This window comes from Pagrus major, chromosome 15 (genome assembly GCF_040436345.1).
Source record: "Pagrus major chromosome 15, Pma_NU_1.0".
NCBI lineage: Eukaryota > Metazoa > Chordata > Actinopteri > Spariformes > Sparidae > Pagrus > Pagrus major.
Window position 1 is genome coordinate 14,419,469 of NC_133229.1, and position 23,480 is coordinate 14,442,948.

The following is a 23,480-nucleotide window of genomic DNA, read 5'->3' on the forward strand; positions in this document are numbered from 1 at the left end:
CAATTTCCCTTTATATAATTCAGCACAAATGAAAGTTTGGTCAGGATGACCCATGGAATAAAAGAGAAAATCAAACAAGATCACAGCAATGGTAAAAGAGATTGAAGCCAGGCAACACTTTCATTCGGTGGGCCTAATAGTGGGTTGACAAACAAAGCCAAGCAAACAGCTTGATATTGCGTCGCAGCTGCAGTAAACAAGGTGGTACAGAAAGAAACAGAACTATGGCAGAAATGGTCCTGTCACATTGTTCATAGAGCTCATGCAGAGTTCACCACAGGCTTGGACATGACCAGCAGAAAAATCACTCAGGTCAAGTTTTGCTAGATTTGCTTCCAGATTAGAGCATTTCCACATCAGAGTACAGTTTTATAAATAACTACATATGCATTCTAAGTGCTGTATCGTAGGCAACTGGACTTGAAGACGTTTCACCTTTCATCCAAGAGGCTTCATCAGTTCCAACTAACTGGATGGGAGTTGCAGGCTTTTAAAGTCTGTGTGGGAGTGTCCTTACAGAGTCATTAAGGACACATGTGAACTCTCAGTTTCAGCGTCGTTAGGGCCCCTTGTGGGTCGTTGACCCAACCGGCATTCATGTGGGTTTCTAAGGCTAGGTGATCCCAGGTGTGAATGGTTGTTAAGCTGTCTGGTGAGTGAACTCAGTACAGCATTGTAGGTGGGTGATAAGTAATGTCTTGGCCACCTCTTCTGTTCAAAGACGGCTGTTCCAGTTTGACATAGATGGGTTCATTTACTCCTCTTTCAAACCATCTGTCTTCTCTGGCCAATATATTTACAGTACATTGTTGTCCTCAAAGGAATGATTTTTCTCCTTCAGATGTAAGTGGACAGCAGAGTCTTGACCTGAGGAGAAACTGAAACAAGTCCAGTTGCCTACGATATAGCACTTAGAATTACGATGACCTGGATGACTAAGAACCTTCATCAACACCTGCACCTCTAAAGCAATTGAGAAGCTAGAACCAATAGATCATGGGACTTTTGCAAGTGACCCCTGTAGGTGATTGTGTCATTTCTTGAACTCAGCCCTGCTCCCTCAACACACAAGATACCACATGCATCCACACATGCTTCCTGTTTCCTCCCCCTTATATGCAGTGTGTCTCTGTAGTATACTCTTCACTCTATCATTCTCAACAACCTCCCTTTCCTGTGTTAATCTCGTTCCTTCATCATCAAGGACAGACAGAGAGAGAGAGAAAGAGAGGGGGAGGACCAAGGCCTGTCGGCAAAGTGAAGCTGCCAACCACGGAGCTCTGCATTAAGCCTGTTCACTGGCAGCTCAAACTGTCTCCAGCTTATGCCCACAATGCAGTCCTCTTCCTTTCTCTCTCTCCGCCTCTTTTCTTCTTATTCCAGAGGTAACAGCTGTTTTTTCAGCAGTTCTTATGTGGTTGTAATCATTATATAGTGGCTGTGTATGTATGCCAACGGTACAATTTATCCTTCAAGCTGTCACAGTATAAGTATACATTGTTAAAAAAAAGTGTTAAAGTTGTATCTCTCTCTCTCCCTCTCTCCTTGTGTCGCTGTTATCTGGGTGGTCAGGAGATAATAGGAACAGGCTGTTCAATCCTGTCGGCAGGCAGCAGTCGCTGTGGGCACCCCCACCTGCTCGTTAATGCTTTAGAGAAATAAAGCAGTCGTAAACGTACGCTCGCAATCGCCATTACACTAAAGTGTCCGCAGTAAAAACACACACAGCTCCCATCAACCCCCGTAGGTGCACTAGGTCACAGCTGGGGGACTAGCGAGAAATGCGGTTGGTCCTCATTTGATCCAAGTAGGTGAGGCATTTTGCATCTCGTCTCTTCTGAAGAGGTTTGGATTTTACGTCATTTCACACGGCTTCAGCTGCATGTGTCGATATTAAAAAAAATTAAGGAGAATATTTAAATTCACTCATTAGTTTAGTCACAGGAGTGTTAAGTGAGAAGCTGTTCAAAATATGTGATCATTAATTGGACACATCTCGCCCCACCCCCAGAGTTTCTGTGCTTTTTCTAGGTTACTGCTCTGCTCTGAGTCTCGCTCCGAAGTATTGATCAGAGATACAAACAGGCTCTGCACAATCTCATGGCAGTTTCTGTACACAGAAACAAAGACCAAGAAGGTTACTGAGAAGAGAGGGAAGGTCAACACCATAAAAATAACAATAAAAACATTTTCATTCTTTCATTCTCTTCTCCTTTAGGTGTGTTGTGAGTAGACTAATAATTTATAAGGTCAAATAATATATTTGACTTCTGTCACACTATGTGAAAGGGATTGCAAAGTCTAACCAAAGCAAATCTGATTTTCCAGATGTTTGAGTTTGAGAGAAGTGGTATCTTCCAAAGTTACAGTTTTTAGTGCAAATGTATCTCTTAATGTCACCATCACTCCACTGCAGCTCAGCAAGGAAACTTGGATTTTTTATTACTAAATGAACTGGAAGAAGATACCCACTTAATTTAATTTAAGCAACATTATACAACAATTGGTATATTTTGTGATTTGGCGCCTCTGCAGTTTGAGATTCTAATTCCCTTAAATGCCAGTGTTGAAAATACGGACTGCTGTTGCACGTGCATTTGTTATGATTACATGACCAAAAAACTAGCCAGTCAACATCTTCGCTAACACGGCCAAACATCAAGCGATAGCACAAGACATAACGAGCCAGCTAATATTACTTTATAGTTCAACAGCATGAAGACAATTTGGCATCTGTCTTCTAGCTTTTTAGTTTGCTAAGCTCTCGCCAACAACTAAACGCCAGTGTGACATTTACTTTTGTCTGGCCCCTTGCTCTTTTACTCTCTCTTTCTCCTCTTAGTCTCCTCTGTCAACATCTTCTTTGGTCCTCTCGTCCTTGTGTCATGATGTGCTGAGCCCGGTTCCAGTTGTGGTGCAGCCCTGCACCCTGCCAACATTTAACACCCCAGGCATAAAAAAACATCTCCTCCTGGCGGTCCACACTTCCAGTGCCAGTGGTGTAAACCCCAACTCTTCCCAGCTTACTGAGCTGACCAGCAGCTACAGCTGGCATCAAATAAGGGTTACTTAAGCAACAAGTAAAATTACCTGTCCATCAGGAAACTATGAATCACAGCGAGTTGAGGCAGAGCAGCCAGGCTACTTCAGGCGGACTTCAGTTATTACAAGTTAGTACCATCAAAATGATTTTGAAGATGTCATTTTAAGGTAAAAAGGTGTAGTTTATAATGCATTTTTGTACAGAACAAGGACCTGAAATCTGTAAGGAAGGCGCCTCTTGCTGCCATTACAGACAAGAGGAACATTAACAGCGACCAATAGCTGTATTATGTCCATACAGACATGTGAGTGTTGTTTTTAAACAGACTTGAAAAATGTGAGCCTATCTTTTTAATTTGCAACAAATCTCTTTTCATTGCTATCACATGTGTTTTACTGATGATAATCAAGCCAACATGATGTGCAGAAAGTGATTCTCTATACTCGACTGCTGTAAACCGATGTGCATGCTGATAGGACAAGCATATCTCAGTCTGCATTTGATTCCCATGGGGCCTGTGAGTGCAGTGGGAGCCACAGACTTCCACACTGCTGATCCACAGGCACTTAATTTTGCTGAGATGATGTGCTGCCTAAATATGCATAAGTATACAGTGTGGAATGTGCCACATGACCACAACTCTGCTTTGTGTGCCTCACACATACATACAGCACAACAAGCAAAATGAAGGGGTGCTCATTTAAAAATAGCTGTTCACTGTATCACACTTGTACAGCATTTGTGAAGATTGATCCCTGGTCTTGTCATGGATACAGACCATATGAGAAAGTGAGAACACAGTCTTTGAAAGAAGCCCGCATGAGTGGAACTAACCAGAGCTGAGGAAGATAACCTGACAACCGTGTCTTCATCATTGTCTCTCCCTCAATGATTGTCAGTATACTGGACATCTTCACTGTGGTGGTAGTGGTGCTGGTGTGTGTGTGTGTGTGTACATGCATGGGTGTATGTTTGTTATCTATTCTTTGGGGTTGTGTTTAGGTGTGCAACACTGAGACAGAAGAGGTTGTCTGTGTTTGGACTGGGGGTCATCTCTATTTTGACAGCGGGCTTTGACAGGCAGTAATTGGTTTCCTTTTCCATGCCTCTCAAAGCTCCTGCAGAAAAAGCAATTTTAGGAGCCAATCAATTCAAATTCCAGCTCACTCAAGATAGAAAAGCCTGTGCAGCTTTAACCTCCCTCCCTGTCCATGAGATAGCTGGGCTGATAATCTGCTCCTGTAGCCCCTCCAACCCAACCCCAGTTCATACACATGCACACACACAAACACTGCCCCTGTCTTTCTGTTGCCCGTGAGGGGAGGTTCTCATTTCCGCTTTCTCTTGAAAGCAATTGAGTGTGATAATAGGAGTTTATACTGTAAATGCTTGAGGTGCATATTTAACCTAAGACTGAATGATCCTGGAAACTCAGTTCACATCTGTCCATGTGTATCTTTTTCACATGCACGCAAACATACACACCATTCTTTACATTCAAAAACACTGTCTACTCGCATCCAATCTTCAAACACATACTTTCTCACTGGCATTAAATGGCATGCAGACAGACACACACATGACCACACCCATAAACAGGTACAGCCACATACCTACCAACACACACACACATACACACAGAGTTGTTTGCCTGCTGGCTTTGCCTCTCTGAAGGGAAGAAACACATCATTTAACCAAACTGGTCAACTGAGAACTAATTTCTCTTTTGTAGTTACTGCCTGAGGACCCAAGGGTTTGCAGAGTTTATATTGGCAATCAGCAGCGCACTGACTCTTTGTGCAGAAACTCCTTAACAACTTAGTTTGGATTTTGATCAGAACGCTGACTCTCATACCTCAGTGCCCAGCTCCTTAGCACAGGGGAGGTTTTCATCGCTGCAGTATGGGCCCAGTATTCATCTACAACACAAACTGCCATTCAGTCATCTCAGTGCAACTTGAAAGTCAGAGAACATCTAACAAGCAAGCAGGGTTTTATACCATCTTAGTCAATGGCAGTGCATCTTCCAGACTTCTTTTGACTTTTGTAACTCATTTCAGTTATTTTGGAGACGACCTAAAAATACTTTTTTCATCAGCACGAAACCTATTTATCCCTAAGAACAAACGCAGTTCGTTAAATGCTTGTTGTAATTGTCACTGAGGCTATTAGGCACATTAGTTAGCCCAGCTTTATTTCCATGTCATTTCTTTCCTCATTAAATCTTACACTCACTCTCTTCCTGTGCACCCCACCTCACCAACTTCTCCATCACCTCCAATTCCCTAACCAAAAAAAGTTTAAGCTACCATGGCAATGAGGGGCAAATGCGTAATACCCTGGTGTCGAGGACTCGGGCCTTGGTGTTAAGTTACAGCAAATCCCTGCACAAACCAATCTCTTCCATCCATCTGCTGCAGGCCTTCTGCGTCTAAAGTTGAAAGTCTTTGGCGAGCAGTTGGCAAAGTGACTGGGCCTTACAGTCATGCTGATTGTTTGGTTGGAGAAAGGGAGCGGGTTGGTGAATGATGGGGGGTGATGGCTATCGTCTTTCTCTCTCTCTCTCAGTCTGTCTGTCTGTCTCTCTTCCTTTCTGTCTGTCGTCACGGCGGGAGGGGCTCGGCCGCAGAAGCAGAGGCAGTATTAGCTCCCAGACTGAGCCTGGCTCCTGTCACCGCCGCGATAGCTGTCACGCTAACACCCCCACCGCTATCATGGGAGCACTTATGGGTCTGTCACTCACCTGGGAGAGAGGGAGCAAAAGGAGGGGGGATGGAGGCATCGACGGGGGAAGAGTGTGCTAAGGGAGATATGTAGAGGAGAAGGGAGACAGAGGAGATGGGGGTGGAGCTTTGGATGCAGGGAGGAAAGTGAGGTAAAGACAGAAAAGAAAAAGGGAAAGATAAGGGAGGGATGGGTATGAATGCAAAAAGAGGAGAGCAGGAGAAGCAGTTGAGTGGCATTAAATGATGAGGTCATCGAGACACGACAGATGAAAACTCAAAGGTTAATATAAGAACCTGACTGGAGTCCCAAACACCTCACATGTATTTAGCGTCCCACACTCTAGTCGTTGAGCACGATGTGCTTTGGTGCACTTGACAACAAAGCTAGGACCATTCAGACATTAAAAAGAAACATCGATTTACCATCCAGATCATCGTGGTGGGAAGCTCTCTGTGAAATAACGGGCTTGAGCTTAACAGCATGGTGTAATATTTAGAAGGAGAAAAAGCACATTGATAGCTGCAGCCGTTGTTCCATCTGTGAGAGGCATCATGGACGGGGCACTCACACACACACGGACGCACACACACATAACCATAAATGCATTCAATTTAAAAGGCAAAGATATTTCCGAACACATTAAATGAGCACACATACATCCAGCATTACGTAACACACGTTTTGGTGTATTTACTTATATATATACCCTCATATCAGACTCATATTCAACACACATGGACACGCTTGCTCTCACTAATTTGTAGTATAAGTATAAGTATAATATACTTAATATATACGTATATTGCAAAAAACATGCATGTGTGTATGGCACATGACATGCAAAAAGCCATGTGCCATACACACACACACACATACACACAGAGTCCTGCATAATAGGGTCGGTATCAGGGCATCACTGAATCACAGTGACCAGCATCGTGGTTGACAGAGCAGGCAGCAGACACGTTCGGGTTTGGCCCTTCAACTGACTGCAGAGTCACTGAAGTGAAACTCTATTACAACAGCCTCTCCAGCCACGATCCATCAGCGCCGACACAACAGCCTGCGTGTATGCGTCGGTGCATGTGTGCACGTACGCGTGCCTACGCTTACAAAGACAGATTGTGTTAATGTGCCGTTTCATAAAGTACAAGATTCCTGAAAGTGTTGCTCTTTATGTTGAATTTCTTTGACACCCCTTTTTATCTGCAAAACATATGACAGCAGTTATAGCTGCTTTTATGGCAGTGGTGGGTCATGTGGATGAGGAAAATGTATCAGCTCTCCCAGATTTAATCCAATCAACACCTCTGAGTGAAGCGTGGCTTGCATGTTTTAACATCAAGTCATACAGTAATAGACACTCACTCACTGACAGATGTCATTGAAAACACTGGAGTTGACCTCACACAAGCACACACAAACATAGAAACAAGCACAAATATATGCTGAGGATTAATATAACAGTCACATTAACATGGAATGGAGAAAACTCTGTCTCTCTCTCTCTATTACTCTGCTTTAATGAACATGTCACAGTCAGGATTTCCTGTTTTTTAAAAAAAAAAAGCACATTTAGTTTCAGTACACCATTGACGGTCAGAATAATGGACACAACCACCATGATGTCACATATGTTTCTGAAGAGCCAGAGTGAAGCGCAAAGTGGGTGGCACCAGCCATCACCATCTTGGCAGTAAGTGACTCCGCGTAACACCCAGCTTATCAAAAATGGGTAAAGAGTGTGGGTGAAGCTGAAGCGAGCCTATTTAGTTAAACAAGCCCAACTAGCTGGAAGCTTCCAAGCTAGCTAGGGCTAACAAGCTATCTGTGTTCACAGATAAAGATTAGCAATTTCACTTCAAGTAATTCAAGAGTTTGATCATTTGATAATTTGTGGGAGTTGGATGGTGGGTTTAATACCTTATTGTACATTAGCTGTAAGATAGTGAGCAACAACCAGCACCGAGGGTGTTTACATCTGTGTGATGTGTTTAGTTTTGTCTCGGGCCAAAGTCAGCACTCACCAGAGACTTTGTTTCTGTCTGTTTTCCTTCATTATCCTGTGTCTTTTCTTTTAACCATCCCTTTATACGTTTATGAAGTCAAGTACATTTCTTCTGCATTCAACAGTCAAAGAAGAGAGGATTACAGTACATTACAGTGGATTCCTCATTGCTGCAGACAGGTTGAGAAGCGAGAGTGGAGATTAATCCACTTTTAAATCCCAAAGGTCTGAAAAACAAATTCTGTGCTCTCCTTGACTCTGGTTGTTTATTCCTCCAGATGCTCTGGGCTCTGCCCACAGTTGTGTCCTCCAGAGTTTGCCAGCCCCAGTAACTGTCTGCCAGTTAACACTAATCCAAAACACCAGTGTCTGTCCCTCCGGTCTGGTCTGTTAGTACATTTAAAACTACAGCAAGACATATTGTTTTGCTTTAAAAAATCTCCAAAAGGAATCAACACTACAAACACAGCCAAGAGGTGAATTTCAGTGACTGGAATTAGCCTAGCAAACAGCTCATGGCTAGCTGTCACTCAAAGCGGCCACACCCCAAATTATGCATAACTTACATTATATAAGAATTCACACCCCCCGTTTAGTTTACATTAAGAGGGCACTTAGCTATAGAGACCAAAATAGTTTTTCGTACCAGCCTGTAAACATGTTTATTTCTGCTGTAAAGTTGGGCATTTTAACATGTGGTCCTTTAAGGCTTGACTCACTTTTGGAACCAGCTTGAAGTGGCCATTTGAGGAACTGCAGTTTTTGGCAATTTCGCATTTGCTTCATTTTTCAGCCCCCGGAGGTAGCCACTTGAGCAACACATAGTCATATAGTCAAAACTTGATTGCGAGTTGACAATTTTTTTTTTTTTCCATGACAATACATTTGCTATCTAATCCTGAAAGAGAATGGAAGATTTAACAGGTACATGTGATAATAAAAAAAAAAGTAGATGAGAAAAACAAATAATAATAATCCAGATGAGAAACTAAACTGATGGACAACAGAAGCTGAATGTATTATAAAACTTTACAAGGAAGTAAACATAATTAAATGTTTTTTTCTTTTTCCTGTCTTTACTGTGCAGGCTACAGATGGAGATGCAGGCACATTCGGGATTGTGCGTTACTATTTCAGTGACGAGCCAGACCAGTAAGATACAGCTACACACGCACATGCATGCACGCACACACACAGACACACACATACTCAAACAGTCCCCAAAAACACACAAAGACATAAATTTTTCATTTATTAGGCCACTTGAGAATGATTGGACTGTTTCTGCAACGGAGCCTCGCCAAAGACAGCTGAGCTACAATGATGTCTGGCGCTTTTCTTTATGCCTGCTCTCTTCAGGCCACAAATTTACACAGAGTCACACACAGAGAAAAACACACATTCACATAGTCCATCCATTTATTATTTTTATTTTCAGTATAAAAAAAAATAACGTGGCTTCCTACTATTTTTGTTTCTCTGTTTGTTTTTGCTCTGTTTATTTTGTTAAGAAAAGTTCTTTTCTATGCTGCAAACAAGAGAAACAACAATTATTATAAGATTATAACAATACTATACAGAACAATACTTTCATGCTACATTTTTAGTTTTACAACATATAAACCTGCTTTGTTTAAACATGGAGATTTTCTAATTGTAAGAACAAATCATTGAGTGCAGCTGTTTTTATCTTCTGTTAACTAAGATGACACAGTTCTCAGCAGTCATGAGATGCATTGTAATGTGATTTTAACTAAGGCTCTGAGAAGCCATTAACTATTTAGTATATCTCATTACCAGAAAGAAACGGTACAAAAAAAAGCAGTAGAACAATTGCAGATCAGTGAGTACCTCCCAACTGCACATCCACCTTTTATCTGATGTCTGTACAATGCATACAATGTCTTTGATGTAAAGTTTTTCTTGTTATAACCTGAAACTTTAATATGTCATGATATACTAACATCTCTATCATGTTCTGGATTACTAGGAATGAATCTTGCAAGATTTACAAGTCAGTCTGGTATGACTGCAATAACATGAAATTAAAGGATCTTGTTAAAATGAGAAAAAGATCTTGTCATAATAAACCTCCTCAAACTTTTAGGAGTTGCCCGTCTTTCATTTCACTTGTTTGTGTTGCAGGTTTTCACTGGACGATGAGACAGGCTGGGTCATTCTGCGGGCCAGTCTGGACTATGAGTTGATGCGGCGCTTCACGCTGACTGTGCTGGCGAGGGACGGCGGCGGGGAGGAGACGACAGGCAGGATCCGTGTCAATGTGTTGGATGTCAACGACAATGTACCACTGTTCCAGAAGGAGGCGTACGTGGGCTCGCTGAGAGAGAACGAACAGGCTGTCCAGCCGGTGGCACGAATCAGGGTGTGTTTAAAACATGCACGTATGGAGTTTTAAAAGAGACATATGAGGCCAAGAGTACACTCTTGTTACTAGATAGTAAAACTCTCCTGTTTATGGCTGCTGTAAAATACCCCATAAACATACACCTGTGACCATCACTGATTTTAAATATTAATACGCTAAACTAAAATCCACACTTGTAATAGTATTGTAGTGTTGCTTAGCAATTGTTAGGCTACAATACATTGCAACAAAAAAAGGTTTGTTTTTATTGATTTAAAATGTATTCCTGGAACATTTTTGCTTATTATGAAATTAAGCAGTTTTCAGTCTGAGTCACTGTGGATTGGGGTGCATTTTATTTAAAAGATACGTACATGCACATACAAGTAGCAAACTTGTGCACTCACACAAAAATACCTGCATTAATACAATGTGCACACGTGCATGTGCACAGCACATTCACATAAACACTACACCTACAGCAGAGGATCTCATCCTGACACTAATAGCACCAGTCATCACACTCGAAAGCCTTTGCTTGTGCTGCCCTCCTCCTCTTTCTTCCTTGTTTCCTGTGTTACTATAATCATGCAGTTATGTGTTTGTGTGCACTGTATCCAAGAAGAACTGGTCTGCCCGGTGTGTTGGTCATCAGTCACTGCCACACAAAAGGCAGAGCTACACAGGCACAATGGTAACTAATGGCTCAGCGTTTTCTTTGATTGTGCCCTCAAGAGAAAGACTATTAGGTCCCTTGTGGCGGTGGGCACAGCGGTGGCTCACCCGCCACAGTGCACTGTGTGGTGCCCTGCCTTTCCATTGTGGGAGCTGAGCTGATGACTGGGCTCAACGCTTGGCTCACTGTGTTTGATTAGTCTGAGCTAACCTTAAACGCTGCTGATATTAATACGCTGCCCGAGAGGAACAGGGAAGCCATTCGCACAACTCTTTGTGTCAGCGATTTGCCCTGGAACCTACTATACACACACACACAAAGTCACACACACGCACACTACTCCGGAAAACAGGGAGAGAAGGAGGAAAGAGGGAAAAGAGTGAAAACGATGGCAGGGGAGAATGAATTGAGAGACTAAGTAAAGCGAGGCTTTTCTGCCATTTGCTTCTTTTTTCTAAAAATGCCTGGAAGGTTTGTGCCTCCTACTACACTGCTTTTGCTTTCTAACATCCAAACCTTTTTTTAAATTTTTCTCTACACTTCCTATTCCTTCCCTTCCTTTGCCACTCATCTATTTGATTTGCCGGCCCAAACTCCTCTTACCTTTGAGTGGTAAATGATCTAAAATGAAACTATTTGTTGAAATTTGATATAAGAGGACAGTCTGGAAGAGAGGAGCCACAGCTTAGGAAGTTGTGGGGGAAGAAAGGTAGTGCTTACTCAACACTTTTGGCATTAAATCAAAGAGTAGAGATATGCGTGTTATGGAGAGATACAAGTAAGTGTTTTTGACAACCTGTCCAGCGTCTAATGATGCCAGTGAGGCCTAGTAGACTCTCCTCACAGCCGGAGGACTCATGCTTAAGTTCCTGCCAACTTGGGAATAATGAGGGGGTGTCATCATTGTTGTTGATGTTGTTGTGGATTAGCCCTGCAAAGTATAGTTTCATCTGTCCTCTGCCTGATTGGCTTGTCTTGGCTCAGTTGGTGTTCATCCAGTATTGACGTGTGCACCACTAATAGCCAGCTTTAATCTGTCCGATAACATGCCATCACTGACTGACAGCTTCCTGGCTGCACACATATGCACAGACTCACAGACACCCATACTGTGCAAACATACACATATCAAAATTAGCACTTGTCTACTGCAGCATCTGTCCTGTTACACTGTCTGTCGTCTTGTCTCACTCACTCAAAACTTCTTCTCTCTACGGACTTTTGACTGTCACTGAGGCATATGTTAAAGGCACTCCTGTCTTCCACCACTGTCTGCCCACCCACAGGCTACAGATGAGGACTCTCCACCCAACAACTTCCTGACATACAGCATCACTTCAGCCTCAGCCTTCCCCAGTTACTTCAGCATCATCATGGTGGAGGGCTATGCAGGTATGCTTACCTTTAGGAGCATAAAGCCTCAGTCTATAATGCTGATGCTGTTGATGTTTGGACTAGCGAAACTCACATTTAAGTTGTGAAATAGTTTCTACACCTGCTTTCACTAACATAAGTTTTGGTTTGTTGTTTAATTATTTGATCTCCTCTTCTGTCAGTGATCAGTGTGACCAGGCCTCTGGACTATGAGCAAGTTCCCAATGGGATGATCTACTTGACAGTGATGGCTAAAGACGGGGGAAATCCAGCCCTCAACAGCACCGTCCCTGTCACAGTGGAGGTGATTGTAAGTACAACCCTGCAAAAATACACACACACACTCTTTCAAATATGGCCACTGTCAGCAATTTGGAAATACATTTGTCTTTCTTTTTTCCTCAACCAATCTGCCATCTGCAGTACATTTTCCCAAAAATCATTCCAGAATTGTGCACTATTTAATCCATAAAAAAATTGGTCACAAAAATATATCGTATATTAAAGCAATAAAAATATTGCTTAAATTTTAATGTCTATATTATAGTAGCAGGTGGCTGCGGACATCTTAGTCGCCACTGATACCAGCTTTGTTTACGTAAGTAGTAGTAGAGTTTAGTAAAAGTCTAACAGACTAGCATTTCTAGTCCAGATTAGTGTAACTACTGGTGTAGTTTGTTAAAAACGTTGATATTGCCAAGTGACCAACCAAGCGCAGTGGAATTCAAAATCAGAAGATGGGTTATCGTATACAGGGAATTTGCATTGGTTTTTTGGTGCATACCAGTAAACATTGCATGAAAAACTATAAAGTAAAATGAAAGCACACACTGCAATTCAAGAAGTCTTCATTTAGTCACAAACAGTCATGAGAAGAACTATTTTCAAATCAACAAAATGTGCTTGTTGAGAACGTGCATGTGATTCATTAAAGACTCTCAGGCTGAAATGATCCACAGGCACTGATTAGGAAAATGTTTCAACATGATATGTTATGATTAAATGTTAATGCATCTTTGATCAATAGAATGTTAATAATAAGCATAAAAATTATTAAACAACTAACACAGCTGCTAATAATCGACAAGATGCAAATTGATCCTTTTCTATCTAATCTATCTAATAGTTTTCATGTACACTGGTGTCTATTGCAGTTGTCTGTTGTACCTTGGTTCTGTATCTAGATTTCTTGTAAGCACTGTAAGCAAAACCTTTGTCTTCTTCCTGACGTGGCACTGTGTTTGTTTTTTGTTTTGAGAGAGGCACTTAAATAGTTTAAAACTTGTTTGTTGATGGCTCTTTTCCTCTTAGCTCGAAAACTTTGCAATTCACACTTTTTAAATATTTCTTCAGGCGTGGGTTTATTTTTTATTTTTTCAGAAAGTATTTAATGACTCTCTTGGTACTGCAGCAGACACACCCTGTGACAAATTTCTCAGTTCCCATTTCAAAGGCACGATCTCCAAACTTGTACAGAAATATTTTCATTTAAGTTTCCCCTCAGATGAGGCCAGCATTTCGTAAAGGAACTTATGGAGCTGTTATGCCATGTGCACTGAATGAAGACTAAGCCGTCTTGTATTTATCTAAATGTTGATCCAGTGTGTGACAGGAGTCCACTGTCTCATGGTGGATCATTTCGTATGTCTTACATATTGGATTTTGGTGTTTCCTCACTGTCTGAATTATTCTGAGTACCTCTTGATCCATGTCTGACTACAGCTTTGTTTGCATTTTTATCACAGTCTGTGCAGCTATCTGAGCTTCCAGTTCCATTGCTTTTGTCAGTCTTATCGCTAAATGTCTTATTTAAAGGCACTGTAGAAAGTCACAGCCGTCTACTCGCACACACAATGGATCAGAGAGACTTGGAAAAAAAAGATTCTCTGCACAAGGTTCCTAATTCTACCAGATAATCCCGCTGTTTCTGTTGCGTACTTCCTGCAAACTTATTGTATTCATTGGCCTTTTTTTGTAAATGTTATGTGTCATTTTTTTTTCTTATGTATAAAAGAACATGTCACGGTGTCATGCTCCGGCAGTCTCCTGTTACATGGTGTTCTTTGTTTCTTACATAATAGTTTTCCATTTTTTTAGGTTTTCTGCACTCACTGTAGCTTTCTAAACTTGGTTCTGACTGTGTTGCTCTTATCAAATTATGTCAATAACGTATCACTATGTGCTGCTGATTTTGCCACCTCTGTCAGTTATTGAAGACTCTAATTTTAGGGCACTACAAGCAGTCTTGTCCACTACTGATGCGCGGACAGTCTCTGACTTCTTCCAATCTGTATGTACACATTTTCAGCCACCCACCACCCACCCGAACATTTATTTTCTCCAATTTAGACACCTGCACCCGTTTAAAAAAAAACTTTTAAGTCACGTTGAGTAGTCCAAGCGTTCCAGGTGATTTCCTGTATTGATATATGAGGGTTTTCTTTAACATTTTCCTTACTAAAGATCAAAGAGCATGTTCTCAGTATTTTAATTGTTTCTATGTGTGCAGTAATGTCACTGCAGCAAATATCGTGGCACATTTAATCAGCACAAAGCTGCCGGTACATACTTGACAGGACAGAGGGAACTCAGAATTAAACTTTTCACTTCTGAAATATATTATTTTTAGAGAGCTCTGATGGAGCTTGGGAATTATCAGGGGGACGGCAGCTGTACTCCGAACAATTATACTGTACGAATGTGGAATGTGTGAGTGTGTGAGTGTTTGGATATGTAGAAGAACACAGAACATTAATGAACATTAGATCCTGATCGATTCTGTAGGCGTGTCACAAGATTTAAATAATCAATTAAGTAAAGCTACTGTGCCTCATCCATAAGTACGCACAGCATCTCTCTTAGTGGAGAGACCCACTGAGCTTTTCTACTGCTGGGGGATCCCTGCAGATATTTAAAAACCCATCCACAACCCATCTTGTTTATCAGAATGTTAATCATTTGGACCCAGCCCTCCGGATCTGCGGATTATCTGCGGATTATCTGCGGTACCTGCGGATGTAACTGCGATCCATGTATCTCTATAAAGATTTCGACACACTCACTCACTTAAGATCAGAATTTTTTTATTGTATGTACAGTAGAAGTTGAAAAATTTAAAAGATTTTGTTATTGGTAATATTAAGAATTCTTATTTCTCTGTTGCATAGTGAGACTCATTCTGCGTGTATGTGGTGCACATAGTGTGCTGCTGACTTTATAAAATAGTAGGTCAGGGGTTATCTTTTGAATCTGTTTCGGTATTTTTCTGTCAACTTTTAAATAGCAAACATGCATGTTGATTGTTTCTAAGATACTATAAATACAGCAGTAAAATTATAATGAGCAGCCAGAACTCATATCCTCATATCCCTGCTGACCCTTAAAGTAATTTTCCCTTGGCAGGCATCCATTATACATGTAACTTTTCATCATAAAAGACGAAATGACAAAGTAGAATGAATGAATCCAGCTGGAATATTCTCAGAGATGCAAGGACAGTAAGCATATCTATACACATCCTACACGAGGGAGAAGTATTGTGTGAAAGAATGAAGGAATCTATGCTGGAATGCAAAAACCAACAGGGAGAGACGAGCACAATGCCATATTCCCTCTCTCTGTCCTCCACAGTGTCGTGACTCACACCACAGGGGTTTATCAGTGGCTGGCAGCATCACACACACACAATGCTTCGCACCAGTAACACAGAGCCCAAATAGATAATGGTGCCAGTGACTGTTGTTAAAGTGTTAACATTTCTCAGCAGCACACAGTGGGGAGCCTCTCTGTGAATAACCACACAACTGGATGTGTTGGAGTCTAATTCAATGAGTGGGATGTTGTGAGAAATATAAATGCACTGAGAAAAGTCCACGTGACAGCAGATTCTTTTCCATGTTGTAGGCATTTATTTCTGTCAAATTACGGGACTTGATTACCCTTTGTTTCGGGTAATGCCATTAGTAATAATGTTATGAACGATTTTCTCGCCTATTATTGCTAATGTGTCTTCTAAATATCTGCCTCAGCTTTTGCATTGTCCCACTTCTTTTCCTAGTCTAGTTTTTCCTCTGTAGTTCTTAAGCAATGAATGCAGTTTACTACACTGCACTGCCTGGTTAACATAGTTAATTTAGCTTATTGCATTTACTAAACAGAACCAGAGCCACTAAAACTGTATGAAGCTTTAAAGGTCCATTATTATTACAGTTTCAAGTTCATCATTTTATTTTTAGTGTCTCATAGAAAATGCTATCATGCTTTAATGTTCAAAAAATACATTATTTCTTTCACACTGTCATTGCTGCAACAAAACTCTATTCACCTTATGTCTGAACATATGATTTTGGTGCCTGTCTCTTTAAGGCCCCTTTCCTGAAAAGCCCTGTCTGCTCTGATTGGTCAGCTCTCACAAGCCTGAGCAGGCACCACCCACCATAATTTTGCATCAGCTCTGCAAACGCAGCCATGCTGTGGTCATGGCTGAGGGTGGTGACTGTATGATTGTGTCATCACAACCTTACGGAAGTCCTGACGGTTTGTTTAATGGCACAGTTTATGAATATGGGCAGTGTGCATTTCTCTTTGGAGTGAGCGTTTTGATATTTACATAGTATTTTATGTAGCACCTAGACCTGCTTTATTCAGAAAAGACATGGAAATATCACTTTCTACAATATGGGACAGTTAAAAACCAAGTGGTCTATATAGATTCCAGTTTAATCAGCTCAGTAGCCATTATTGAAGAGATACTACCATTTCTACTACTGTTATTGAAAACACTTTGTGCTCTCACTATCTTAATTCTCAAATATGTTAATCTCAGTGCTAATGTGTGATGACAGCTTCAAACCCTCTCTGCTTGCCATTTGCATTTCCCCATTGTTTAGCACGTTGATTTGAGCTGTTGTTGATGTTTATACCTCCTCCAGGATGAAAATGACAACCCACCCGAGTTCAGCAAGCCGTCCTACATCGTCAAAATCCCCGAGAACATTATTGCTGGTGAGTCACTTTATACATTTGGGGTTACAGTTTAGTTGCCGGAATGCATTTTCTGGACTGCATAACCAGCACAGCACTTAAACACTCCAAACAGCTCAAACAGTGTGTGCAGCACATACAGTCACCCCTTACTTGAATTGCCTCACTATTAGCATATTCAACAAATAGCTTTGCTTTCTTGGGGGTATGTTTTTTATGTTTTTGTTTTATTTGCTTCCTCTGGCCTCTACTGTCTTATTTGTTTTGATTTTGCATAATGTTTTTAAATGCTCAGCCAGAATGCAGGATATTGACTATTCCAGGCAAAATCACTGGCTGCTATATTCATTCTCATGCATGCATTCAGAAGACTCTTTTATCCCAGACAATAGATTAGTTTCCAGTCGCTAGAGGGAAATGAGATGTTTGACCGCCCCTTTCTCTCTCTGAGCTCCAACAGACACTGGCCACTTTTTGTGTCTCGGACCCGATTTGAAGGCGCAAACAGTTGAGCGGCTTGAGCTATGACTGAGGTTTAGGGGACTATGGCTAAAGTGCTTGGCCCTGAGCTAGAGGCCCACGGCTTGGACTGCAAGGCTGAGCTCAGGGCTAGCCCTGCGGCTCTGGCTAGCCTCTCATCCCCCTGCCTGCCGGGGTATTGATCAGGCTTGTGCCAAGTTTGGGCTGTGCCAAACAAGCTGATAATCCACTAATCCATAAAACCCACTCACTGCCATGCCATCAGTTGAGCTGTGGATGGGGGCGGTGAAGAAATTAGCTCTCTGAATGCCATTTCAGTCTGTCTCTGCAGCTTGTCTCTCTATGGCTGTCTTTCCTCTCTAGTAAGTTCCTCTCACATTTTCCCCAGAACTCAGTTCATTTTTTCCATTCTTTCTCCCACTCCATCAGTTGTTACTTTCTTTCTGTCTTATTCCCTGCATCCCTCCCTCTCCTCCACAGGGGCAACTGTGCTGCTTGTGAATGCTACTGATTTGGATGCCTCGCGGGAGTTTGGCCAGGCCTCGCTCATCTACTCCCTGGAGGGCTCCTCTCAGTTCCGTCTCAACTCGCGCTCAGGTGTGTGTGTGTGTGTGTGTGTGTGTGTGTGTGTGTGTATGTGTGTGCGTGTGCGTGCGTGTGTGTGTGCATGTGCGTGTGTGTATGTGTTTTCTGAAAGGTAATTGAGACATAATTTTATGAGATCTGATTCCATGTTTTTAACCAAGAATTGAATTTCTTTAGCTCATTCTGCCGTCACTTCATACTTGTCCTGAAAATGACTGTGCCTATTTAGATCTGTGTCTGCACCTCCTTTATCTATTTTTCTTCTTAAGCTTTTCCCTCTGCTTGGATGCAGATTGTGGCTGGGTTGCGTGGGTATTTGTGGTTATGAATTTCAATCCAATTCATCCTGACATTAGAAGCTGCTTTGTCATGTCATGTCTGCCTGTCACATTTCATATTTTTTTTTATTCGATTCTGTGTGTGTTTCAGGCGAGATCACCACCACAGCCCTGCTGGACCGAGAGCTGAAGTCAGAGTACATCCTGATCGTCAGAGCTGTGGATGGCGGGGTGGGCCCTCAGCAGAAGACTGGCATCGCCACGGTAATCCTACCTCCAGCTGTTTATTCAATTATCATTTGGAGTAAAACTGTATTCCATATCGTACTATGACGTTTTGCCTTGAACTATGATGGTTAAAAGTCTCTTATAGGACTGACATCATAAATATTTCACTTCCTGTTTACTCTGATTTCCCTCACTCCCGCTTTGTTAAAGGTAAACATCACCATCCTGGACATCAATGACAACGTCCCTGTGTGGAGAGACGAGCCATACCATGCCAACGTAGTGGAGATGAGTCCAATAAACACTGATGTTATCTCTGTGAGTGCACCGAGCCTAACTTTGGTCATTCAGCTGGTTGAATAGCTGATTAACTACATGGTAACATCAACAACACAAATAAACACAATGGGAGAGAAAAGTTCTTAGCATTTTATCTTATTTTGAGAAGGCTAGGCGGTGTCTGGTGCATTAGGAATTAATTTTATTGAAATGTTGGCTTCTACTTTAAACGCAAGTGTGATGTAGAGAGAACACCAGTATCCTACAGCGGTGTCTTTTTTTTTTTGATTCATTATTTTAGTCTGTGGTTTAATTTGTTTACTCTGAGTTTGCAAACTTAGATTAGGCAAAAGGTGTGATTTAATAAAAAAAAAGATCAAAATGTGAATACCGAAAATAGATGTGACACAACAATCTTGATTTGGAAGTTCATTAAAGGCATGTGTATACACTGTATGTGAAAAATGTGTGTTGAAGGATACATCTGCATGCAAACTCCTCACTATTGATGAACAAATTGCCATCACTGCGTAGGTCATCACAGAGTAAACACTCTAATATTAGCCCAAACTCTCTCATTGTCTTGCTGGTGTCTTTGGCAGTGTGTTGTTGTTAATTAAGCCCTGATTGTCCATTAATTAAAGAGGCGTCAGTGAGTGTAATTAAGGGAGTCCGATTGCTAATTAAAATGTAGCCTGCAGTCATACGCATAGCAAATTATTCAGCTGCTAGGCAGAAAAGGAAGCGAGAACTCATCTTGTAGAGCAAGAGAGTGGAATGGAGAAATAATAGGGAAAGAGAATTTCAACATACAAGTGTTGGACTACTCAAACGTTGCTACACTTTCCACCTTTTCCTGCTCTCTTGTAGGTTTTCGTCAGGTGAGTTCATTCACGGTGCATCCAACGATGCAATGCATACCATATGTGACTCTGCGCTCAGTGGACAGACACTGTTACCTCTCTGACCATTTTTCAATAAATCAGACCACCCAGGCTTACAGTCCTGTAATTGGCCCCAATATAGCCCTGGCCCAACCAGTGTTTCCATGGTGACAAGAGGCCACCTGCTGAGTCCTCCTGGAGGTGTCCAGCGAGCCGATGAATTTGGTTGCTGCGCCCGGAGCAAGGATCAGCCCACTCAAACCTCAGATCACCCCACCATCACTACTGCAGCCTTTCACATTCAACACCTGTACATACACAGTCAGCACCCTCAAATATCTCATTTCAAAACAATATTCTCTTTTCTTCCACTCTGTCGTCAGACCAGCACTGCAGTTCAATAGACAAGGCTAATATATTAGCTCACCATCTTTTAATGTGCTCTGCTCAGGCCAGCATTGATCAGTTCAACTGGCCGCTGCTAGACACTTCCCCACATCTTATATCACCTACCTTTGTCTGTGCAGTTGCTAATCAATGGGCCTCTGAGATGCCTGCCTACCATGTCCCCTTAATAATTAAATACCTCCAAAACCTTTGTTCCTCTAATGACCAATTAACCAGTTTCTAGCGTTTTTACTCAGCATACTGAATAATTGATCAGCTCTTTAAAAATCAGCCAGAGTTTTAGCCAGGCTCCCGGCTTCACACATTCATCACCCATTGCCACTTTGTGTCAGAAAAGAGACGTTACCATTTTTCTTTTAGCTGACTGATGTGTTAGAGCAGTCGGAAGGGGTTTTGTGTGAAGATGCTGGGGTTGGGAATGTGCTTATTGCTCTTACTTATACCATTGCTATTACAATTCCTGTTACTCTTTTCCCCAGAATTGTATATCTTCCTGTCTACACAGTTTTAAGTTCTCCTTGTTAACACACTTTTATTAAACCACACAGTTTAACTAACCTTTTGTTAGAGAGTTCAGGCCAGAGTACTTAGGAAGGTTTTCCTTTCTCTCCACCATCCAGGTGTTGGCACTGGATCCTGACAATGGAGAAAATGGGACAGTGATGTACAGCATCAGTCCAGAAAACCCTTTCTACACCATCAGCAGCAGTACAGGGAAGATCCGAACCAGTGGGGTAACCCTGGACAGGGAAAGCTCCAACTCCAGGGATGCAGCACTCATGAGGTCCATTGTAATCTCAGCTGTCGACCGTGAGTAATGTGTGTGTGGTGGGATGCCCGTTTGCACTTGTGTAAATTTGTCTTACTCATGAAACACCTAAACCATCTGTAAGCAAGCTGGTATAAATGTAAAGTTTTATATCATTCTCAGCAGAGAGCTTTCAATTCTGAGCATTTAGCCTCTTTCTTCAAGCCTCATTCCTCAAGTTTTATGTTGACCATGAAACTTTTTACTGTGGCTAATAAACTCTTTTGACCGTGAGATGTGGGTTGTGTGTGTGTGTGTGTGTGTGTGTGTGTGTGTGTGTGTGTGTGTGTGTGTGTGTGTGTGTGTGTGTGTGTGTGTGTGTGTGTGTGTCTTTACATATCCCTCTGGCGCCATCTTTAGGCGGTATACCTCCACTGCGTGCATCAGCAAGCACCACAGTGTTTGTCAACCTGCTGGATCTCAATGACAACGACCCAACCTTCCTCAACCTGCCCTTTGTGGCTGAAGTGCCAGAGGGGCTGTCCATTGGATCCTCAGTTTTTAAGGTAAAATATGATATAACTATATTTTCAATGATTGAAAATGATAAAATGATGATAAAAAGTGTTAAAGATGAAGATTTCTTTTTTGTGGGTGCAAATTCTCTGAAACAAGCAGTTTCCTGACGTGATGTTTTTGAAATACGATTTTCAAAAAGGTTCCTGGCAATACTTGAAAATAAAAATAAAATAAAACTTTATTAACACATCTCTCTTTTTAGTCCTTTCAATAACCTATTTGGTGGTGGGTTTTTTTGGTTTTTCTCTCTCTCCCCCGTGTCGTCCCTTCTCTCGCTACTATAGATCCAGGTTGAGGACCCAGATGAGGATAAAAATGGTTTGATTACAATGGCGTTACAGATGGGAATGCCTCGCCTCGACTTCTACCTGAACACCACCACTGGTGTTCTCACATCCACGGAAGTCCTGGATCGTGAGCAGATTGGACAGTACCATTTGAGAATTATTGCATATGATGCCGGGAGGTTCCCTCGCACCTCCACGTCCACCCTCACTGTCACAGGTGGGAGTCTGCAAGTGTGGCTGATGATGATGAGAAAGCTCTTTTATATTATTATTTCACTTTGCTCTATCTGAAATGAGCATACATATGAAACTGCCAAGCCACGGTATGATTGGATTCTACGTGACATGAAGAGTTACTTCATTAGAGAGTTAACTGCTGACTTCTCTCCTGAGATTCTACTAACAGTGCTACCCCCTGCTGGTTGGAAAAAAAAATCCTAAAAGGAGACAAACTGCTGTGAACTTGATAAAAAAAAAGGAATGGAAAACCTGAATAAGGTTTCCTGGCATTTCTCAAATATCAGATGAGTCAGACATGTCAAAATATTTTGAACTGTATCGCAGAGATCTGTTTCATCTGTCCCTTGTAGAACAGCACAGCCGGGCTAGAACTAGTATTTCGAGTCTCCAGATCTTCTGATTTAGCAATAATCTTTCTACTCACTGCACCACCCTGCTGCCTTATTTGTCCTCATGTACATCTATCTGTGTGTCCTCATGTCTTTCTGTCTGTGTGTTTGTGTGCGTGGGTCAGTTCTGGATGTAAATGATGAGACGCCCACCTTCAACCCCCGCGTGTACAATGTTTCCCTGAAGGAGAGTGTCCCTAGAGACCACATTGTAGCACGCCTCAGCTGCTCTGACAACGACGCTGGCCTCAACGCTGAACTTAGCTACTTCATCACAGGTCAGAGGTCACAGTCGGGCTTGTTTTTGTATGTTTGTGGACTACAGTGTTGTACAGTTATGGGGACTGTGCACATACAGTACCTTTGTCCATCCATCCATCTCTGTGTGACTTTGTGTCTGAGGTGAGCTCCTCTTGCATGCTTCTTTACATGTTATAGCTATACTATGTGTGTGTGAATTGGTATGTTTAACTAATAAGCTGTAAATTAATTTGTAAATGTGTTTGTGTTCTGTATTTTTAGGTGGTAATCAGGACGGTAAATTCAGCGTGGGCTTCAGAGACGGGGTTGTTCGGACAGTGGTTGGCCTAGACAGAGAGACCCAGGCAGCGTACACTCTGGTTGTAGAAGCTATAGGTGTGTCATGAATTCATACCATTTCATAATGATAGAAAACCTTTATCATCTCTTATCATCCTCACTTTACAGTCTGTGTTATAGTCAGACATGTTTTGTTTGTGATCTTCAAAAGCTGCTCCTTTGTACTCTTGTACAGCACTGATAGGAAAAAAAGCGATGCCTGCACATCTGCAGTGATTTCAGACTATTGCTCAACTGCCTTTGTTCCTGTTTGAAAAGAAAGAACAAAAACTCTGAGGTTTTCCTGTTTTGGAAACCACTGAGTCAAGCTGGCTTATCT

At 41.8% G+C, this 23,480-nt stretch overlaps 1 protein-coding gene across 1 annotated transcript in view; it reads left to right on the plus strand.

Annotated features, from left to right (window-relative positions):
• The window catches only part of LOC141009724 (cadherin-23-like), a 163,818-nt gene that overhangs the window by 109,314 nt on the left and 31,024 nt on the right, over positions 1-23,480 (plus strand). The window contains exons 16-28 of the mRNA XM_073482415.1: positions 8,866-8,930; positions 9,924-10,161; positions 12,106-12,211; positions 12,376-12,503; positions 17,125-17,197; positions 18,137-18,253; positions 18,671-18,783; positions 18,958-19,065; positions 20,939-21,128; positions 21,487-21,632; positions 21,930-22,149; positions 22,687-22,839; positions 23,084-23,197. Coding sequence (XP_073338516.1) covers positions 8,866-8,930; positions 9,924-10,161; positions 12,106-12,211; positions 12,376-12,503; positions 17,125-17,197; positions 18,137-18,253; positions 18,671-18,783; positions 18,958-19,065; positions 20,939-21,128; positions 21,487-21,632; positions 21,930-22,149; positions 22,687-22,839; positions 23,084-23,197 — 1,771 coding nt within the window. The remainder of the gene's footprint in view (positions 1-8,865; positions 8,931-9,923; positions 10,162-12,105; positions 12,212-12,375; positions 12,504-17,124; positions 17,198-18,136; positions 18,254-18,670; positions 18,784-18,957; positions 19,066-20,938; positions 21,129-21,486; positions 21,633-21,929; positions 22,150-22,686; positions 22,840-23,083; positions 23,198-23,480) is intronic.